This window comes from Oncorhynchus nerka, linkage group LG2 (genome assembly GCF_034236695.1).
Source record: "Oncorhynchus nerka isolate Pitt River linkage group LG2, Oner_Uvic_2.0, whole genome shotgun sequence".
In the NCBI taxonomy this organism is placed as follows: domain Eukaryota; kingdom Metazoa; phylum Chordata; class Actinopteri; order Salmoniformes; family Salmonidae; genus Oncorhynchus; species Oncorhynchus nerka.
Window position 1 is genome coordinate 84,605,023 of NC_088397.1, and position 23,850 is coordinate 84,628,872.

Genomic DNA, 23,850 nt, shown 5'->3' on the forward strand with positions numbered 1-23,850 from the left:
TTACAGTATAAAGGCCTACATTCTATGTAGGGGTTTTGGTTGTAGATACCTTTATTTTCACTCACGATAGCAACATGCAAAATATGCTTCAGTTCCTTCAGAAAGCATGCCTTCAGCCTTTTGATTGTCATTTACATTCATCAATTTCCAAGACACTAAACAAACATTATAAAGATTACACAAATACTTGGCAGAAGCATAAACACTTGAAGTAGATTGTTGAAATAGATGTTTTTGGAAAGCAATCCACAAACACTGATAGCTACACTTTCATGTTGCTCTCAATTCAAAGATTCATAATACACAATTTACAGATACAGTATGAAAGGCATTGGAAAGGGGATGGCAGCTTACTACACTATTAAATCATGTTAGGATAAACCTATGCAAACTCAATTACTACTGAACAGAATTGGCTATAACTAAATAAGCGTCTGTAATACGGAACTGAGGACATACTGTAAGTGGAAGCAAAACAATTAGTGAACATCATGTCACCTAGTCTCATACTAAGCGACTTAAATATAACAGTAAAGGGAATTGTCCTGACTTGACATTAATCGGAAGACTTATTTATCTAATCTAATTTATCTAACTAACTATGTTTAATTGTTACCCGATTTAAATTAATCATGTAACAATTAACTAATTAGGATCTGAGGCACCACAAGAGCGGTTGTTTAAAGAGTTACCATCTCCTGAATTAAACTCTAAAGGTCTTTACCTATCACATCTATAAACAGTCAACTTATTAATCATAACCTTGTATCATATCATCATTCTGAAGAATCGTAACCTCCTGCATCTGCAAAAACCTGAGCCTCACTTATGAATGCATGACTTGTCACTGCAAAGTTTATGTAAAACATTGATCTCTAATGGCTCCTAAAAATCAAATCCCTCTCTTAACAGAAATACTTTCATCATTTTTCATATTACATGCACAACACATAGGATGGACACGTCATATATGCAGTGGGTATACTTTCCAAGTTACATTATTTCCTTTATAACAATTTTAATGACATCACAAAATAACAAAGTGAACATTCCCAAGTTATATGTTAGAAATATTGTTCCAGTATTTGATATTTGAACGTGTTAGAGTTTCATCTGGAAAAGTCTCTGAAAAAAAAGGCACATTCCTTTGGTGAATTTGGAGAGGGACCTGAATCTTCTCTCCTTGATTAACAACAGGTCATGAGTTGTTAATCCCCCTAGTTCTTTCCTTCCCACTCACTGCGGGTGAGAGGGGGTCTGATTTAAGTTATTCATTGCAAACCTGATCTGACCTATTTGGATTCTTGTGGACAGTCATGACAGAATCAATGCTTTAAAACAAATAATTCAACTCATATGAAGCAATTAATCTTACGTAGTCAATATATATGTAATTATAAGTGCTAAATATACAGTACCAGTCGGTTGGAAGCAACAATCTCAAATTTGGACTCATCAGACCAAAGGACAGATTTCCGCCCGTCAAATGTCGATTGCTCATATTTCTTGGCCCAAGCAAGTCTCTCCTTCTTATTGGTGTCCTTTAGTAGCGGTTTCTTTGCAGCAATTCGACCATAAAGGCCTGATTCACAGTCTCCTCTGAACACTTGATGTTGATTTGTGTCTGTTACTTGAACTCTGTGAATAATTTATTTGGGCTGCAATCTGAGGTGCAGTTAATTGCCAATTTCTGAGGCTGGTAACTCTAATGAACTTATCCTCTGCAGCAGAGGTAACTCTGGGTCATCCTTTCCTGTGGCAGTCCTCATGAGAGACAGTTTCATCATGGCACTTGATAGTTTTTGCAACTGCAAAGTTCTTGACATTTCTGGATTGACTGACGTTCATGCCTTAAAGTAATGATGGACTGTCATTTATCTTTGCTAAATTCAGCTGTTCTTGCCAAAATATGGTATACTTGGTATTTGACCAAATATGGCTATCTTCTGTATACCACCCCTACCATGTCACAACACAACGCTTTCAACACCTTGTAGAGTCCATGCCCCAACAAATTGAGGCTGTTCTGAGTCCAAAAGGGGGGGGGGTCCAACTCAGTATTAGGAAGGTGTTCCTAATGTTTGGTATACTCAAGTGTATATTTACTCAAGAGATAAAGGATCTTACATTCTTATAGTTGGTTTGGAATGTTAGTCAGTCAAAGATGAATTTACATTGAGAGAATGTACAACAAAAAAAAAGGAAAATTTAAAAATGTTCCTTTGACATAAAGGTCAACCATCAATACACGATTTGGTCCCTAATTGCACAAAATTGACCAAAAAACACATCTGTCAACCTTCAAATGCACCAACAAGGTTAGCGATTTAACACCAGGTTCATATGTGAATCTATTTCTTCTAATCCATCTAAAGGCCAACTAAAGAGATTTTTTTATGAGAAACCATCAACATCTAATACACAAAACAAAACAGTTCATTTTGACAGGAAATCATTTGAAATCTAGGCCATGTGGTCAATGTCTATGTAAAACACACTCTTTTTTAATTTTTTTTTTACTTAATCAGGAATCACAATAAGGAACGTGAAAAGAAAATACTGCGTTGGTGGAACCGTTCTCAGCTAAAGTCCCGGTTGGTGAGTATCATCGGGGCGACCACGGTCCAGGTATAGAGGGTAAGGCACACCCAACTGGAGGAGATCTTCACCCAAACCGCCGGCCACTTGCTGGTCATGGCATTGTAGTCTGCATCAGGACTGCATGGGAAAAAAATAAGATTTGTATATATAGTCATATCTGAACAATTGTTACGATGTGAATCTGTAAGAGAAATATCCATGGAAGAAGTATTGCGTTGCAGTGTTGCTTTGTGGTCACTTTCATTTTAGAGAGATGGAGCGGTCTCCATTGAAATATAACATGTTGAACTATAAAAGAACACAATGTGTAATTAATGTTATTTCCTCGTTAGTGTCAAAACATTGTGGTTCCTCCCTATTTTTGACGAACACAATGGGATCACAAAAGTTCAACTTCACCTCAAAATGTGCACGACCAAGTTTGACAACATGGCCGTGTCTGAAAATGTCACTAGCTGTCAAATCCTTGCTCCCTCTGTCCTTATTTTCTCAATTATCTTCAAAGCTCATTGGAGGAGGTTCTCAGAGTGTGGAACCTTGGATCCTCTCCAAGGTGTACCAAGAACAAATCCTCAAAGGGAATTAAGGAAACAAGGACGGAGGAAGCAAAGACTTGACAGCTAGTAACGTTTTCAGACACAGCATTTCACAACGTTGGTCATCTGTGTAGTTTGGCCATACTGACCTGTACCAGTTGGTGAGAGTCATCATGATGTAGAGCGAAGCGAGGAAGAGCATGAAGTGGAAGAAGAAATAGCTGTACTGGACCGTGTCCCTCTCGTTATCCTCCACACGCCTGGGTCCCGTCCCTCCCTCCTCGTCCGGGGTGCTTGCTTTACTCTCCTCCAGGATCACTGTGTCGTTAGAGGCCATGGTTAACTTGTTCACCTGGCTGGTGTTGGACGAGCGGATGCTGCAAGGAAGTACACATTTATAGGCATTATAATAAGCACTATAATTTCATTAGCAATTATAACATAACATGTAAAGCATTTATAATGATGGGTTCTGACTAACTTTAAATATGAAATATCCTTATTCATGTTACTGAGGGAGAGAGGGGAATGCAGAGAGTTAACATTCTGTCAGAACATGTTATTGTTAGATATTAGGTATCATATGGAGAGGAGAAGGGCAACAGTTTGGTTTCAGTTGTTGGATTGTAATTTGAAATACTTGCTACACCAGACGTTAATGGTTATCTGTAGGAGGAATGTATATGGTGTGGTCAATGGAGGTTGGATATGAGCCAGGAGCTTGGAATGTTACTGAGTAAATGAAAAGGTTTTGGTCACTGATAAGGGTGGATAGCTCAGGATTAGTGAGGAATGGGGGTTGAGGTCAGGTCAGGTCACATGCAGGAACAGTTTATTACCCATATCACTTAACTTTCTGCCAAGCAACAGAGATGTATTGGCTGTCTCACCATACGAGGAAGGTTTAAATGTGTAAATGTGTTTTTGTCTGTTCAGCTGTCCGACCCATTTGGGGAATAAACTTGGTTTGAGCTTTTCCTAGTTGTCTGTTTTACTCTGTTTATTTAGAATCTAACAATAAGCATGGGTAAGCATTTATAGGTATTTCTAATTATTGTAATATAAAATATAACCAAAGTGGATTGATATCAGCTGATGTACGAAGGGCTATATAAATACATTTGATTTGATTTGATTGCATTAGCGCTTTCAGAGTGCTCAAACTGCAACCTGAAATTCTAATTATGTGAATGAGGGGGTCACCACATCCACTAATACTGTGAGGCACTGACAAATGTACTTGACTTATATTCCCCAAACCATGATGTGCTGTAGCTGTACCCAAGTCTGCCTTGCTGACCAATCACACCTGGAATAGAGGATGCAGAGGATGAAGATGGCCAATCCCACAATGCTCTGGGTGTCCCACCACTGCAGACAGGGGGAGGAGAGGATGGGCTCTTCAGTGCCGATGATCACCACAGTCGTCTGGTTCTCGATCTCCAGTGGGGCCAGTGTGGGCACCAGTGTCTGCTGGAAGATGCTCAGCAGGCTGGGGTTGCATGTACGGTCTAAAGGGGGCCCGGGGGGTGGTTGCCCAACAGGGGAAAAAATGTAAGACTTTGAGATGAAATTTTTCTCCCTTTCATTTTTATAGATATATTTTAATGAGTTGTAATCATATCATTAATCCATGAGAGGGGGTGTTGATTTTTCAGTTTGACTCGAGCTGAACAGGTGAATTTACAATTTTCGTGGGCAATGTAGAGTTTAAGCAAGTACGTGTTTGTAATTGAGAATTTATTTGATAGTACCCAGTAGTTAGTCATATAGAGAAGCATTTAAACTATTGGTTAATTAAGTATGACTTAATAATGAACAATAGATGAACAGGTAAATGATGCTGTTGGGGTAGCAGCTATAACAGTGTCTCTTACCAGGCTCGTTGGTCATGGCCGACCAGGTCAGATACATGGTGTACATAGTCATGAAGGAGGACTGGAGTAGACCGGATCGGGGCTGGAATTTCTAAAAATAATTAAACAAAACTGTGATTTACAAACGGATTCCAAAAATGTGTTTTTTTCTTCCATGATTTTATTATGATTGATATCAGGGTTTCCCAAACGCGGTCCTGGGGCACGTTTTGGTTTTTGCCCTTGTCCAATTCTTGATGATTATTTGAACCAGCTGTATAGTACCAGGGACCCTTGGGAGGCCCCAGGACCGCGTTTGGGAAACTCTTCTCTATATTAATATCACTGTATTGTTGGGAAAGAGCTCTTGAGAAAGGATTTCACAGTACTGTTTTACACCTGTTGTATACTGTGCACGTGGCAAATAAACGTTGAAACTTGAACATGATGACATTGTCAAATTATGGAAAAATCACATTGATTAACTCTTTGGTCCTATCACTGTTCACTTACTTACTAATGGCACTGCCTACTCCAGACTAAAAAAAATTAAATCATATGAGCAAAAAAAAAAAAAAACATTTTATTTGGAATGCTAAGCCAGACAAAATTAAACATGCCTACTTATATAATGAATATGAGTTTGGGGGCTAAAATTATTAAATATTAAATCTTTAAACCCCTCACTAAAAAGCTTCACTCATACATAAATTATACTTAAACCCCAAATAGTTCTCCAGTAGATTATTAAGAAAGGCTCATCCTTTGTACAAAAATGGCCTTTTTGTCTTTATACAGATTATAATTATACAGATTACAATACAAAAAGGAGTGGGAGGCCCCGGTGCACAACTGAGCAAGAGGACAACTACATTAGAGTGTTAAGTTTGAGAAACAGACACCTCACAAGTCCTCAACTGGCAGCTTCATTAAATAGTACCCACAAAACACCAGTCTCAACGTCAACAGTGAAGAGGCGACGGGATGCTGGCCTTCTAGGTAGAGTTCCTCTGTCCAGTGTCCGTGTTATTTTGCCCATCTTAATCTTTTATTTTTTTGGCCAGTCTATGTTTTTTTCTTTGCAACTCTGCCTAGAAGGCCAGCATCCCGGAGTAATGTACTTGTCCTCTTGCTCAGTTGTGCACCGGGCCTCCCACTCCTCTTTCTATTCTGGTTTGAGACAGTTTGCACTGTTCTGTGAAGGGAGTAGGACACAGCATTGTACGAGATCTTCAGTTTCTTGGCAATTTCTCACATGGAATTTCTCAGAACAAGAATAGACTGACGAGATTCAGCAGAAAGTTATTTGTTTCTTGCCATTTTGAGCCTGTAATTGAACCCACAAATGCTGATGCTCCAGATACTCAACTAGTCTGAAGAAGGCCAGTTTTGTTGCTACTTTAATCAGGACAACAGTTTTCAGCTGTGCTAACGTAATTGAAAAAGGGTTTTCTAATGATCAATTAGCCTTTTAAAATGATAAACACAACGTGCCATCGGAACACAGGAGTGATGGTTGCTGATAATGGGCCCCTGTACGACTATGTAGATATTCCATTAAAAAATCAGCCGTTTCCAGCTAAAATAGTCATTTACAACATTAACAATGTCTACACTGTATTTCTGATCAATTTGATGTTATTTTAATGGACAAAAAAATGGCTTTTCTTTCAAAACCAAGGACATTTCTAAGTGACCACAAACTTTTGAACAGTAGTATATATGTAAAATGTGTCTGTAAAATGTATGTAAACATAGCAGAAAAGCTGTAAAAAAAACAAAAATATTTTTGTCCTCCGAAGAGGGGGGGATTGGTGGAGGGGTTAAAAATCAAATATATATATACAGTGGGGCAAATAAGTATTTAGTCAGCCACCAATTGTGCAAGTTCTCCCACTTAAAAAGATGAGAGAGGCCTGTAATTTTCATCATAGGTACACTTCAACTATGACAGACAAAATGAGAAGAAAAGAATCCAGAAATTCACATTGTAGGATTTTTATGAATCTATTTGCAGATTCTGGTGGAAAATAAGTATTTGGTCAATAACAAAAGTTTATCTCAATACTTTGTTATATACCCTTTGTTGGCAATGAGAGGTCAAACGTTTTCTGTAAGTCTTCACAAGGTTTTCACACACTGTTGCTGGTATTTTGGCCCATTCCGCCATGCAGATCTCCTCTAGAGCAGTGATGTTTTGGGGCTGTTGCTGGGCAACACAGACTTTCAACTCCCTCCAAAGATTTTCTATGGGGTTGAGAACTGGAGACTGGCTAGGCCACTCCAGGACCTTGGAATGCTTCTTACGAAGCCACTCCTCCTTTGGCGGTGTGTTTGGGATCATTGTCATGCTGAAAGACCCAGCCACGTTTCATCTTCAATGCCCTTGCTGATGGAAGGAGGTTTTCACTCAAAATCTCACGATACATGGCCCAATTCATTCTTTCCTTTACACGGATCAGTCATCCTGGTCCCTTTGCAGAAAAACAGCCCCAAAGCATGATGTTTCCACCCCCATGCTTCACAGTAGGTATGGTGTTCTTTGGATGCAACTCAGCATTCTTTGTCCTCCAAACACGACGAGTTGAGTTTTTACCAAAAAGTTTTATTTTGGTTTCATCTGACCATATCACATTCTCCCAATCTTCTTCTGGATCATCCAAATGCTCTCTAGCAAACTTCAGACGGGCCTGGACATGTACTGGCTTAAGCAGGGGGACACGTCTGGCACTGCAGGATTTGAGTCCCTGGCGGCGTAGTGTGTTACTGATGGTAGGCTTAGTTACTTTGGTCCCAGCTCCCTGCAGGTCATTCACTAGGTCCCCCCGTGTGGTTCTGGGATTTTTGCTTGTGATCATTTTGACCCCACGGGGTGCGATCTTGCGTGGAGCCCCAGATCGAGGGAGATTATCAGTGGTCTTGTATGTCTTCCATTTCCTAATAATTGCTCCCACAGTTGATTTCGTCAAACCAAGCTGCTTACCTATTGCAGATTCAGTCTTCCCAGCCTGGTGCAGGTCTACAATTTTGTTTCTGGTGTCCTTTGACAGCTCTTTGATCTTGGCCATAGTGGAGTTTGGAGTGTGACTGTTTGAGGTTGTGGACAGGTGTCTTTTATACTGATAACAAGTTCAAACAGGTACCATTAATACAGGTAACGAGTGGAGGAAAGAGGAGCCTCTTAAAGAAGAAGTTACAGGTCTGTGAGAGCCAAAAATCTTGCTTGTTTGTAGGTGACCAAATACTTATTTTCCACTATAAATTGCAAATAAATTCATAAAAAATCCTACAATGTGATTTTCTGGATTTTTTTAATCCTAATTTTGTCTGTCATAGTTGAAGTGTACCTATGATGAAAATTACAGGCCTCTCTCATATTTTTAAGTGGGAGAACTTGCACAATTGGTGGCTGACTAAATACTTTTTTTTGCCCCACTGTATATATATATATATATATAATAAATAAATAAAAAACATGATGAAAGTGACATCTGAGTAGGCATCAGTGGAGGTTTCTCCAGGTAGGAAAGGGAGGATGGATTCAAAATCCATCCTCAAACGTCACCAGCCGCCACCTACTGGTAGACGTGTTATAATTAGGGCCTGAATCTGTTCTTAAACACAAGTCTTTTAAGACGTACTTCAAGCCTTATCCCCGAGGCGTCACTGTTAACCTCAGCAGTCACCAGGAAATCAATACACAGGTGGGTCACACTCATGATTAAAGTTAAATGTCAAAAGCATACCATAAACATTTAGCAGATAAAGGTTCAGCCTACGCTCCCCAAACGCTAACCTTAACCACTACAAGGGCAAATGCTAAAAACTGACCTACAAATGAAATGATGAATATGAACGTTAAATGAGCGTTTAATGAACACCTAATGAGGGCTTACCTGTACTCTGGGCAGGATGGACACGACAGAGGCTACAGCACAGAGAATCATGTTGAAGCTGATGAAGAACTTGTTGAGCAGACAGCCCTTTGGCTGAGTGTAGAACAGGTACATCAGGACAACGGCGATAAATGACATGATGTAGTTGAGTCCAGTTACAGCGAGCAAGGCAGGACAGAAGAGGACAGAGAGAATCAGATTCTAGTTGCATTGTTTTTATAAAGCAGGACAGATTCTGTCATAGAGCATTATATAGTGTCAGCACTATTGACCCCTGACCTTATGATACAGTTCACCATGTATTTACCTGCTTGAGTTGATATTACATACTTTACTAAAAAAGTACCAAGTGAATACTTGCTAAAACAGGACTTGAGTTTGAGTTTATTAAAATTTTTACAGGTAGAGTGCACATGAATCAACGTAAAAGTGCGGGTTTTAGCAGCGGCTAATTTTCAACCGCAGTCCCTGGGCAAGTTATTAAAAACTATTACAATAACAATACAGACAAACAATGAGCAGTGAGCACATGCAAAGCAACATAGGACAAGCAACACGTAGCACGCAGACAGGGAAACATAGGACAAGCAAGACACACCATGCAGACAGAGAAACATAGGACAAGCAACACATAGCATGCAGACAGAGCAACATAGGACAAGCAAAACATAGCATGCAGACAGAGAAACATAGGACAAGCAACACGTAGCACACAGACAGAGAAACAGGACAAGCAACACGTAGCACGCAGACAGGGAAACATAGGACAAGCAACACTTAGCACGCAGACAGAGAAACAGGACAAGCAACATGTAGCACGCAGACAGAGGAACATAGGACAAGCAACATGTAGCACGCAGACAGAGGAACATAGGACAAGCAACACGTAGCACGCAGACAGAGAAACAGGACAAGCAACACGTAGCACGCAGACAGAGAAACATAGGACAAGCAACATGTAGCACACAGACAGAGGAACATAGGACAAGCAACATGTAGCACACAGACAGAGGAACATAGGACAAGCAACACGTAGCACGCAGACAGAGGAACATAGGACAAGCAACACGTAGCACGCAGACAGAGGAACATAGGACAAGCAACACGTAGCACACAGACAGAGAAACAGGACAAGCAACACGTAGCACGCAGACAGGGAAACATAGGACAAGCAACACTTAGCACGCAGACAGAGAAACAGGACAAGCAACATGTAGCACGCAGACAGAGGAACATAGGACAAGCAACATGTAGCACGCAGACAGAGGAACATAGGACAAGCAACACGTAGCACGCAGACAGAGGAACATAGGACAAGCAACACGTAGCACACAGACAGAGAAACAGGACAAGCAACACGTAGCACGCAGACAGAGAAACATAGGACAAGCAACATGTAGCACACAGACAGAGGAACATAGGACAAGCAACATGTAGCACACAGACAGAGGAACATAGGACAAGCAACACGTAGCACGCAGACAGAGGAACATAGGACAAGCAACACGTAGCACGCAGACAGAGGAACATAGGACAAGCAACACGTAGCACGCAGACAGAGAACCATAAACCAAGTAACACGTAGCACGCAGACAGAGGAACATACACCAAGCAACACGTAGCACGCAGACAGAGAACCATAAACCAAGTAACACGTAGCACGCAGACAGAGGAACATACACCAAGCAACACGTAGCACGCAGACAGAGGAACATAAGACAAGCAACACTTAGCATGCAGACAGAGAAATAGCACAAAAAAGCAACAAAACAAAATACATAAAAGCAACAAGGAGAATGATGGAGTGCTGCATCAGATGACCTGGCCTCCACAAAAACCCAATTGAGATGGTTTGAGATGAGTTGGATACGGGGTGAAGGAAAAGCAGCCAACAAGTGCTCACCATTATTGGAGAAATTCTTCAAGACAGTTAGAAAAGCAAAGCTGTCATCAAGGCTAGTGGCTACTTTGAAGAATCTAAAATATATTTTGATTTGTTTAACACTTTGTTGGTTTCTAAATGATTCCATACGTGTTATTTCATAGTTTTGACATATTCACTATTATTCCACAATGTAGAAAATAGTAAAAAATTAAGAACAACCCTTGAATGAGTAGGTGTGTCCAAACTTTTGACTGGTACTGTATATCTCTGTATCATCTGCATACATTTGAACTGCAGACCCAGTACAGACAGAAGGCAGATCATTAATGTATAGAATTAACAGGAGGGGCGCCAGTATTGACCCTTGGGGCACGCCCACATCATAGCTGAGAGTGGGCGACAGCTTATTGCTCACTCTGACACACTGAGTTCTTCCTTCAAGGTATGATTTCATCCATCTCAAGGCATTGAGGTAAAAGTTAAACTTGGACAGTTTTGTGATGAGAACCTCATGGTTAACAGTATCAAAAGCTTTCCTTAGGTCTAGAATACAGCCCCAACAACTTCAAATAAAACATCACATCAGCATCTCTAATCAGCAAAATGATTTAGCCAATCATAAACACTTGTGTGTTGATGCTCTTTTATTCTGCCCTTTTTTTTCTCCTTCATTGTATTGTTTGACTGCTAACTACGTGTGTTGCCATTGTAAGTTGACTTCCTTAGCAGAGGGTCAGGCAGACTCACCTGCATACCAGCCCCTGGAGTTCCCACTCTCCATGTTATCCACCCAGGACTCATTCCAGGAGTGGGCAAAATCCACCAGCAGAACCAGCTGGATCAGGATGAAGAAGAACGCCCCACAGGTACCCACCACGAACCACACTGCACACACACAAAGAGACCATCATCGTATCACAAATATCCACAAGCACTGCTAAGTATAAAGTTACTAGTATATTACAATTACAACTAATTCAATGATTAATTGTGTGTATCAACAAATAATTTTCTTAATAATCCAATAAATTGTAATATCAACAATTAAAAGTATATCACTAATGTTTATGCGGATTGTGCATGGTCAAGTGCTACATCGATAAATCATAATAAATAGACAAATGTTCTGACAAATTCTTTATTTAAATTGGGTCAATCTTACGGTGAGTGAAAGGCCCCTCAGGGATATAAAAGGCACCGACTGTCACTGCAACCATGGTGGCAATCTTAAAAAACCAAAACCTGCATGGGGGAAGGAAGTCATTCGTCAACCGAATCCCTTTTGATAATGTTTTCATAGACTTCATGAATCATTATAAAAAGTATGTAAAATAACTATGAAATAAAAAAAATAATAGTATGATCTTTCAATAATGCCACTCTTGATGTGGTGTACAGATAGAATACAAAATCATATATATTGACAGTATCAGCATTTTTCAAAACGCACATATTACATGGTTATTTGTTGCATGGGTATACCTAGTAAATATACATGGATAGGCTTATGATGTACATGTCTGAAAACTTGTTATTGCTTTGCCATTATGCGGTATTATGTGTAGATTGATGAGGGGGAGAAAAAAATAAAAATAATTTTAGACTAAGGCTGTAACTAGGGATGCACCAATGTTATTTTTGGCCGATACCGATATCCAATATTTTCCTTGCAGAAAAAACAGTACCGTTACCCGATATTTACAATTTTAGCGGCCTTTTAAGCATTCTTAAGGCACTGCATCTCAGTGCAAGAGGCGTCACAACAGTCCCTGGTTCGAATCCAGGCTGTATCACATCCGGTCGTGATTGGGAGTCCCATAGGCCAGTGCATAATTGGCCCAGCATCGGCCGGGTTTGGCCGGGGTAAGCCGTCATTGTAAATAAGAAATTGTTCTTAACTGACTTGCCGAGTTAAATAAAGGTTACACACATTCACCACACTGACCCAAAATGTATTTTGTTGGCATTTACGTATGTCCCCATTACTAGTAAAACATAATCAAAACCTATTTCTTTCACTTACTTACTGTGCTGTTTTGTTGTTCATTTGTTCAGTCGTTTCTTTCTCAAACAGGATTTCATCATACATATCAAGCAGTGAAGTTTCAGCTGTCAGTGCGCACCGAGGAAGAGAGGCCACGGACAATCACTGTGTCCATTTCCATCTTGTCCAGCCATGTCTGTAACATTTCACGTAAACCCTGTTTCTTGTCTGCATCGAAGTAGCGGTCTTTGTACCTGGCATCGAGCATGGTGGTGACACAGTAAAGAGGCTCAGAGGTAATGCCACCGAATCGCTTGTTCAAAGCCTTGAGTACTTATGTAAGTTTCAACCAGACGTTCTGTGTGGGCAGTTTGTTGAGCAGGCGTTTCAATGCCATGACAGAGGGTATCACATCTGCTGCAGACGCAGTTGATTAGCTTATTTCTCGAGACAGTTGTTCGAATGGAGCTAGGAGTGTTTATCTTTCCAGCAGCGGTATGAGAAAGAGCACATTGATGAGCAATACGGCTTTCCTCAGTATGAAATCCTCGTCGACCCACTGTACCGTCAGACTCAGCATATTCATGTCTGTGTGGGCAGTTTGTTGAGTTTGTTTGATTTGATTTGATTTGGCTGACGTCGCTGGTCCAAATCTTAGTCGGGAAGCTAATAGCAGTGACGCCCATAGCAAGTAGCTCATGGATGTGAATGTCAACAATACTGTGTAACTCCGGTAGGGCAACATCTGAAAAATAGTGTGTACCCGGGGCTCGATCAGTCGGTGAAAGACAACATCATCCACGACAGAGGACGGTTGATTGTCAAAGGGCAATGAATTCTATTATCTTGGCGTTAATGGGTTTGGCCTTTGAGTTGTCTCGCTGAAATGTTCTTACTTTTTCAAGTGACTGCTCGACTTGAACTTGTTTAGTTGTTGGAAGTGTGCGCTTAGTATTTTTCTGCTTTTGTTCTGTGTAACGCTGTATTTTTCGTGGCGTCATTACATCATCTACCTATGGTATATAGGTATACACGTCATCTACCTACGGTATAAAGGTATACACGTCATCTACCTACGGTATATAGGTATACACGTCATCTACCTACGGTATATAGGTATACACGTCATCTACCTACGGTATATAGGTATACACGTCATCTACCTACGGTATATAGGTATACACGTCATCTACCTACGGTATATAGGTATACACGTCATCTACCTACGGTATATAGGTATACACGTCATCTACCTACGGTATATAGGTATACACGTCATCTACCTACGGTATATAGGTATACACGTCATCTACCTACGGTATATAGGTATACACGTCATCTACCTACGGTATATAGGTATACACGTCATCTACCTATGGTATATAGGTATACCTCATCTACCTATGGTATATAGGTATACACGTCATCTACCTATGGTATATAGGTATACACGTCATCTACCTATGGTATATAGGTATACACGTCATCTACCTATGGTATATAGGTATACACGTCATCTACCTATGGTATATAGGTATACACGTCATCTACCTACGGTATATAGGTATACACGTCATCTACCTACGGTATATAGGTATACACGTCATCTACCTACGGTATATAGGTATACACGTCATCTACCTACGGTATATAGGTATACACGTCATCTACCTACGGTATATAGGTATACACGTCATCTACCTACGGTATATAGGTATACACGTCATCTACCTACGGTATATAGGTATACACGTCATCTACCTACGGTATATAGGTATACACGTCATCTACCTACGGTATATAGGTATACACGTCATCTACCTACGGTATATAGGTATACACGTCATCTACCTACGGTATATAGGTATACACGTCATCTACCTACGGTATATAGGTATACACGTCATCTACCTACGGTATATAGGTATACACGTCATCTACCTACGGTATATAGGTATACACGTCATCTACCTATGGTATATAGGTATACACGTCATCTACCTATGGTATATAGGTATACACGTCATCTACCTATGGTATATAGGTATACACGTCATCTACCTATGGTATATAGGTATACGTCATCGGTACATCTACCTATCTACCTATGGTATATAGGTATACACGTCATCTACCTATGGTATATAGGTATACACGTCATCTACCTATGGTATAAAGGTATACACGTCATCTACCTATGGTATATAGGTATACACGTCATCTACCTATGGTATAAAGGTATACACGTCATCTACCTATGGTATATAGGTATACACGTCATCTACCTATGGTATATAGGTATACACGTCATCTACCTATGGTATATAGGTATACACGTCATCTACCTATGGTATATAGGTATACACGTCATCTACCTATGGTATAAAGGTATACACGTCATCTACCTATGGTATATAGGTATACACGTCATCTACCTATGGTATAAAGGTATACACGTCATCTACCTATGGTATATAGGTATACACATCATCTACCTATGGTATATAGGTATACACATCATCTACCTATGGTATATAGGTATACACGTCATCTACCTATGGTATATAGGTATACACGTCATCTACCTATGGTATAAAGGTATACACGTCATCTACCTATGGTATATAGGTATACACGTCAGCTTTGACATCGGTTTTGCATATCGGCGTTAAACTAGACATCGGGCCGATGCAGATGTTGGCGTTTTTTGCCAATATCGTCCAATTCCGATATGCTCACGAATATATTGTGCATTCCTAGCTGTACCTAACGTAACAAAATGTGAAAAAAGGAAAGGGGTCAGAACACTTTCCAAATGCATTGTATATGAATAGGCTTATGATGTATTGCTGTTACTAAAAATTCTAGTGCAGTTATTCTCCTCTGTTTCAGAGAGGCACGGTGGCCTAAAGCACGTTAGCTCAGGGACCTGTTCTGTAAGAGATTATTTTATTAATATTGCCAATGGTTGTTGTGACAGTGCCTGTAGCAGTGTGATAGTCATACTGTATGACAGAAAATAGTCAACAAACAAGGGTGTCTTAGCAGTACTCGTCGCCAAACCCACTGGCTCCATGTCATCTACAAGACCCTGCTAGGTAAAGTCCCCCCTTATCTCAGCTCGCTGGTCACCATAGCATCTCCCACCTGTAGCACACGCTCCAGCAGGTATATCTCTCTAGTCACCCCCAAAACCAATTCTTTCTTTGGCCGCCTCTCCTTCCAGTTCTCTGCTGCCAATGACTGGAACGAACTACAAAAATCTCTTAAATTGGAAACACTTATCTCCCTCACTAGCTTTAAGCACCAACTGTCAGAGCATCTTACAGATTACTGCACCTGTACATAGCCCACCTATAATTTAGCCCAAACAACTACCTCTTTCCCAACTGTATTTAATTTATTTATTTATTTTGCTCCTTTGCACCCCATTATTTTTATTTCTACTTTGCACATTCTTCCATTGCAAAACTACCATTCCAGTGTTTTACTTGCTATATTGTATTTACTTTGCCACCATGGCCTTTTTTTGCCTTTACCTCCCTTCTCACCTAATTTGCTCACATTGTATATAGACTTGTTTTTTTATATATTTTTTTTTACTGTATTATTGACTGTATGTTTGTTTTACTCCATGTGTAACTCTGTGTCGTTGTATGTGTCGAACTGCTTTGCTTTATCTTGGCCAGGTCGCAATTGTAAATGAGAACTTGTTCTCAACTTGCTTACCTGGTTAAATAAAGGTGAAATAAAAATAAATAAAAATCTCCACATGTGTGGTTCCCACCATGAAGCATGGAGGAGGTGTGATTGTGTGGGGGTGCTTTGCTAATGACACTGTCAGTGATTTATTTAGAATTCAAGACACAATTAACCAGCATGGCTATCACAGCATTCTGCAGCGATATGCTGCATCAGATGACCTGGCCTCCACAATCACCCGACCTCAACCCAATTGAGATGGTTAGGGATGAGTTGGACCGCAGAGTGAAGGAAAAACAGCCAACAAGGACTCAGCATATGAGGGAACTCCTTCAAGACTGATAGATAAGCATTCCAGGTGAAGCAGGTTGAGAGAATGCCAAGAGTGTGCAAAAATGTCATCAAGACAAAGGGATGACTACTTTAAAGAATCTCAAATCTAAAATATATTTAGATTTGTTTACCACTTTTTTGGTTACTACACGATTCCATATGTGTTATTTCATATTGTAGACAGAGACTAAAACAAGAAGCTCCTGCGCTCAGGTCTGTTCAACGCTGGTCCGACCAATCTGATTCCACGCTTCAAGACTGCTTCGATCGATCACACACATCCGCATTGTGTCCAACAACAACATTGACAAATAAGCTTATTCGGTGAGTGAGTTCATTAGAAAGTGCATTGACGATGTTATACCCACAGTAACGATTAAAACATTCCCAAACCAGAAACCGTGGATTGATGGCAGCATTCGTGCGAAACTGAAAGCAGCGAACCACTGCTTTTAACCAGGGCAAGGTGACCGGAAACATGACCGAATACAAACAGTGTAGCTATTCCCTCCGCAAGTCAATCAAACAAGCTAAGCGTCAGTATAGGGACAAAGTAGAGTCGCAATTCAACGGCTCAGACACAAGAGGTATGTGGCACGGTCTACAATCACGGATTACAAAAAGAAAACCAGCCCCGTCGCGGACCAGGATGTCTTGCTCACAGACAGACTAAATAACGTTTTTGCTCGCTTTGAGAGCATGCGCAGACCAGCTGGCTGGTGTGTTTACGGACATATTCAATCAATCCTTATCCCAGTCTGCTGTTCCCACATGCTTCAAGAGGGCCACCATTGTTCCTGTTCCCAAGAAAGCTAAGGTAAGTGAGCTAAACGACTACCGCCCCGTAGCACTCACTTCCGTCATCATGAAGTGCTTTGAGAGACTAGTCAAGGACCATATCACCTCCACCCTACCTGACACCCTAGACCCACTCCAATTTGCTTACCGCCCCAATAAGTCCACAGACGACGCACTCGCAACCACACTGCACACTGCCCTAACCCATCTGGAAAAGAGGAATATATATGTGAGAATGATGTTCTTCGACTACAGCTCAGCATTTAACACCATAGTACCCTCCAAACTCGTCATCAAGCTCAAGACCCTAGGTCTCAACCCCGCCCTATGCAACTGAGTACTGGACTTCCTGACGGGCCACCCCCAGGTGGTGAGGGTAGGTAACAACATCTCCACCTCGCTGATCCTCAACACTGGGGCCCCACAAGGGTGCGTTCTGAGCCCTCTCCTGTACTCCCTGTTCACCCACGACTGCGGGGCCATGCACGCCTCCAACTCAATCATCAAGTTTGCGGACGACACCACAGTGGTAGGCTTGATTACCAACAACGACAAGACGGCCTACAGGGAGGAGGTGAGGGCCCTCTGAGTGTGGTGTCAGGAAAATAACCTCACACTCAACGTCAAAAAAACAAAGGAGATGATTGTGGACTTCAGGAAACAGCAGAGGGAGCACTCCCCTATCCACGTGGAGAGGGTAGTAAGTTTTAAGTTCCTCGGCTTACACATCATGGACAAACTGAAGTGGTCCACCCACACAGACAGTGTTGTGAAGAAGGCGCAGCAGCGCCTGTTCAACCTCAGGAGGCTGAAGAAATTCGGCTTGTCACCAAAAGCACTCACAAACTTCTATAGATGCTCAATCGAGAGCATCCAGGCTGTATCATCGCCTGGTATGGCAACTGCTCCGCCCACAACCGTAAGGCTCTCCAGAGGGTAGTGAGGTCTGCACAACGCATCACAGGGGGCAAACTACCTGCCCTCCAGGACACCTACACCACCTGATGTCACAGGAAGGCCATAAAGATCATCAAGGACAACAACCACCCGAGCCACTGCCTGTTCACCCCGCTATCATCCAGAAGGCGAGGTCAGTACAGGTGCATCATAGCAGGGACCGAAAGACTGAAAAACAGCTTCTATCTCAAGGCCATCAGACTGTTAAACAGCCACCACTAACATTGAGTGGCTGCTGCCATAATACTGACTCAACTCCAGCTACTTTAATAATGGAAATGGATGGAAATTGATGTAAAAATGTTTCAGTAGCCACTTTAAACAATGCCACTTAATATAATGTTTACATACCCTACATTACCCATCTCATATGTATATGTATATACTGTACTCTATATCATCTACTGCATCTTTATGTAATACATGTATCACTTGCCACTTTAAACGATGCCACTTTGTTTACCCTACATTACTCATCTCATATACTGTACTCGATACCATCTACTGCATCTTGCCTATGCCGTTCTGTACCATCACTCATTCATATATCTTTATGTACCTTCTCCCCCTCCCCCCCCCCCTTAAAAGACCTAGATGCACTATTGTAAAGTGGCTGTTCCACTGGATGTCATAAGGTGAAAGCACCAATTTGTAAGTCGCTCTGGATAAGAGCGTCTGCTAAATGACTTAAATGTAAATGTGACCTCATTATGACATTAGTTACAAGCAGTGTACATTTTCAGTTAATAATAACAATAAAGGCTATTCACCTTAATACTGACTTTTAAGTCAAAGTTGGCGTAGTAATAAATATGATTACATCTAGGCCTTTACTTTTTTATTTTTTCATGTATTTTTTTAGGGGGTGCATCATGTGATGGGTGGTTACCCGTTGTGGATGGCAGAGCGTGGGTCTCGGCTGTTCTTCACGTTGATCATAATCAGAGCGAACAGCAGGAAACACATGCTCATGCCGAAGCACACCCGGTACACGGCTTTATAGCCCACAAAGATCTCACAGTTCATGTTGGCATGGATTCCTGGGATAGAAGAGCCTGCTCCGTCTTCACAGAACCCAGGAATCTACAGGCACAGATAGACATTCTCACAAACCATTCAGGCCAGTCTAATCTACTGTAGACAGCATTATTATAGTCTAGCTGTGCGATTCTGTATTCAATAACCTAACATTTTCACTCTGGTCAACAAGAAGTTGGCTACTATCATGAGAGACTGTACCATAAAAGTAAACTTTTCATGTACAGTATTATAACCATTCATACAACTATGCTCATTTAGTTAAGTCTTAATTATATTATAGTCAAAATGACTAAGACTTAGTCACATTTGTCATTTGAATAATGATTTAGTGTAGTTATTGTCAACATGATGAAAACAGTGGGACATTTTTTATCAACTAAATGCCCTTTCATTTTAGTTCCATCATATTTGTATTGCCTCAACCTATAGTGAACATAAATAACTGACTTCCATGAGCAGAAACATACACAGCCTTGTCTTACCTATATATTTTTCTGCATAACATCCTATTCTCTTCCCAACGCAGAAATATGACAAACATATGCAATAATAATAATAATAATAAATGACAGAAGAATTATCTGGCCATTTAAATTCCTAATTCAACCTACATAGATATTACACATTACATACAAAACAGACGAGAGAGAGAAGCACAATCACCAGATGGTGCTGCAAAGTATTGGCAAAGTACAGTAGTATTTTGCATTTCCTTCACTGGGTCGCATCATTGCCATTGTTATCAACGTTCCAGATGCTGCAGCCACATTGTTGTCCAAAAGAACGGGGGCTTATGGATGTAAAATGCAGGCCGATGTGGCTCAACATAAATTATTTATTTCTTTGATTAGCTATAGTTTTTTTCTGGATTTATTTAGTCAGTTATTGTCACGGCAACTGCCACGGGAAAATATGTGTTTGACGAATATTTTTGTCATTATTTTTGTTGACGAAATTAGCATGGTCATAAAGTCATTCAACGTTCCCAAAAATAAAGGAAACATGAGTAAATGAGGGAGACAAAGTAAATTGAAAGCAGGTGCTTCCACACAGGTGTGGCTCCTGAGTTAATTAAGAAATTAAAACTTCCCATCATGCTTAGGGTCATGTATAAAAAATGCTGGGCAGCCCATTATTTTGGCTACCATGACTAGAAGAAGAGATCTCAGTGACTTTGAAAGAGGGAGCATAGAGGGTGTAAAGGGTTTGTGTGTCTCAGTCACCAGATCTCAACCCAATTGAACAGTTATGGGAGATTCTGGAGCGGCGCCTGAGACAGCGTTTTCCATCACCATCAACAAAACACCAAATTATGTAATTTCTTGTGGAAGAATGGTGTCACATCCCTCCAACAGAGTTCCCGGACACTTGTAGAATCTATGCCAAGGCGCACTGAAGCTGTTCTGGCAGCTCTGGTGGCTCAACACCCTTAAAACACTATGTTGGTGTTCTGTTATTTTGTCAGTTACCTGTATATGTACATTTTTAAATTTAGAATGACAGTATACACAGAGTTGCAATGTTAATGCAGCCTCAATATGCAGTAAGTTGTATCTCTGTAGGCCCCTACTGTTCTATACTTTGTGTGACTTAACCCTTCCCACCAATAGCCTCCCCAGGTATTCAAGCATTACTAAAGCAACCATTTACCATGTACGCAAACATCTACTATGACACATCATGGCTCATCATCTCATGCACACACACACACTGGGTGTTTCTCAATATGCATACTAGCGCACTCCGAGCACGCAATCTGGAGCACGGGAGTGTCGGAGCATGAGTCCAAATCAAAGTACCCAAAACGGAGCACGGAGGGAACTTCTCGGATGCGTACTCCGCTGAACACATTTCGAAGCATGCATTGTTGTATTCGGTGCATGTGACAAATCAAATTTGATTTAAACGAACAGTAATATGATGCAACCAATAACAAAAAAACAACACAACACTTGTTGACATTAATGGCGGCCATTACATGAGCTGAAGTGAGAGAAAATAAACTGATTTTCGGAATGAAATGTTGCCCAATCAAATCTAATGTTACCTGACTACAATATTGTATCTTGAAAACAGTAATAAATACATGCTGTGTTCATTTTGGTATGTTTACCTGCTTACAATACCCACTGTAGTGTGCGTAGATTGCAAGCCCATAGTAAGTCAATAGGGCCAACTGGCTAACTACGACTAAATATTGTTATCTTGTTTTGTCTCTATTGTCATTGTCCTGCCTAGAAGATGGTTCAGTGAATGGGGAGGTGCAGTGTGTGTGAGGTAATACCTTAGGGGGAGTGGGAGTGCTTCTCAAATGTAATGTATTATGCGTTCTCCACACTCGCCCTCACAAGAACGGACTCAAGAGAATGTCCTCGGAGCATGAGAGTGTGGAGAGTTTTTTATTTATTTGTATTTATTTCACCTTTATTTAACCAGGTAAGCTAGTTGAGAACAAATTCTCATTTATGCGACCTTTATACAACCTCATTCATGCGACCTGGCCAAGATAAAGCAAAGCAGTGCAACAGAAACAACACAGAGTTACACATGGAGTAAATAAGCGTACAGTCACTAACACAATAGAAAAAAAGAAAGTCTATATACAGTGTGTGCAAATGGCGTGAGGAGGTAAGGCAATAAATAGGCCATAGTAGCAAAGTAATTATAATTTAGCAGATTAACACTGGAATGATTGATGAGCAGATGATGATGTGCAAGTAGTGATACTGGTGTGCAAAAGAACAGAAAGGTAAATAAAAACAATATGGGGATGAGGTAGGTAGATTGGGTGGGCTATTTACAGATGGACTATGTACAGCTGCAGCGACCGGTTAGCTGCTCAGATAGCTGATGTTTAAAGTTAGTGAGGGACATGTAAGTCTCCAACTTCAGCAATTTTTGCAATTTGTTCCAGTCTCTTGCAGCAGAGAACTGGAAGGAAAGGCGGCCAAATAGGTGCTAGCTTTGGGATGATCAGTGAGATATACCTGCTGGAACGTGTGCTACGGGTGGGTGTTGTTATCGTGACCACTGAGCTGAGGTAAGGCGGAGCTTTACCTAGCATAGACTTATAGATGACCTGGAGACAGTGGGTCTGGCGACGAATATGTAGCGAGGGCCAACCGACAAGAGCATACAGGTCGCAGTGGTGGGTGGTACAAATGGCATTGGTGACAAAACGGATGGCACTGTGATAGACTGCATCCAGTTTGCTGAGTAGAGAATTGAAACTATTTTGTAGATGACATCGCCGAAGTTGAGGATCGGTGGGATAGTCAGTTTTACTAGGGAAAGTTTGGTGGCGTGAGTGAAGGAGGATTTGTTGCGAAATAGAAAGCCAATTCTAGATTTGATTTTGGATTGGAGATGTTTGATATGAGTCTGGAAGGAGAGTTTACAGTCTAGCCAAACACCTAGGTATTTGTGGTTATCCACATATTCTAGGTCAGAACCGTCCAGAGTTATGATGCTGGTCGGGCGGGCGGGTGCGGGCAGCGAACGGTTGAAAAGCATGCATTTGGTTTTACTAGCGTTTAAGAGCAGTTGGAGGCCATGGAAGGAGTGTTGTATGGCATTGAAGCTCGTTTGGAGGTTAGTTAACACAGTGTCCAAAGAAGGGCCAGATGTATACAGAATGGTGTTGTCTGCGTAGAGGTGGATCAGGGCATCAAGCTAACTCCTCCCCCTTTGGCAGTCTATCTTGACGGAAAATGTTGTAGTTGGGTATAGAAATCTCATAATTTTTGGTGGCCTTCCTAAGCCAGGATTCAAATACGGCAAGGACATCAGGGTTGGCGGAGTGTGCTAAAGCAGTGAGTAAAACAAACTTAGGGAGGAGGCTTCTGATGTTAACATGCCAAGGTGCCAAAACCAAGATTTTTTCGATGACAGAAGTATGGTAGTATGTATACTGAAAAAAGGCATTGATTGGCACGCCTCGTACCTTTTTTAGCTGCTTGTCCACTCCCGGTGACAGCATGATGCAGGCTATAATGGTCCCTAGCAACAGGATGAAGGCGTAGATGACTCGCGTCACCGTGGAGTTCTTGCTCTGGGGACAGCACCTGCACAGCAAGCATGTCGCACTGCTACACAGACACGGCACCTAGAGGGAAAGAGATAGGGAAAAACCATTGCCAAACGTTCCTGAAACATATTAGGTCAGTTAGGGACAAGCCAGTCGATGCAGACTGATTAACCTTAGTATTGGCACTTGCAGCAATGTGGTAGTAGACAGGAACCGAATTCAAACGCAATCAAA

General features: G+C 41.1%; 1 protein-coding gene across 1 annotated transcript; it reads right to left on the minus strand.

The window, feature by feature from the left end:
* On the minus strand, positions 1-23,689 carry LOC115143908 (serine incorporator 3-like). The gene is made up of 9 exons (XM_029684373.2): positions 23,533-23,689; positions 19,438-19,631; positions 11,937-12,016; positions 11,525-11,659; positions 8,890-9,062; positions 5,015-5,105; positions 4,447-4,648; positions 3,287-3,514; positions 1-2,718 (listed from the first exon to the last, which is right to left on the minus strand). Exons 1-9 carry the CDS (start codon positions 23,566-23,568, stop codon positions 2,580-2,582), a joined length of 1,278 nt encoding a protein of 425 aa, XP_029540233.1. The 5' UTR covers positions 23,569-23,689; the 3' UTR covers positions 1-2,579.
* Between the last annotated feature and the right edge of the window lie 161 nt (positions 23,690-23,850).

What these genes read in the sequence shown, in the direction of transcription:
- LOC115143908 (XM_029684373.2), bottom strand. Translation starts at nt 23,568, where the DNA reads ATGCTGTCACCGGGAGTGGACAAGCAGCTAAAAAAG. An exon ending in TGGACAAGCAGCTAAAAAAG is followed by an intron (nt 19,632 to 23,532) that starts GTACGAGGCGTG and finishes CTGTGCCTGTAG; the next exon opens with ATTCCTGGGTTCTGTGAAGA. An exon ending in GAACTCCAGGGGCTGGTATG is followed by an intron (nt 9,063 to 11,524) that starts CAGGTGAGTCTG and finishes TCCTCTTCTGTC; the next exon opens with CTGCCTTGCTCGCTGTAACT.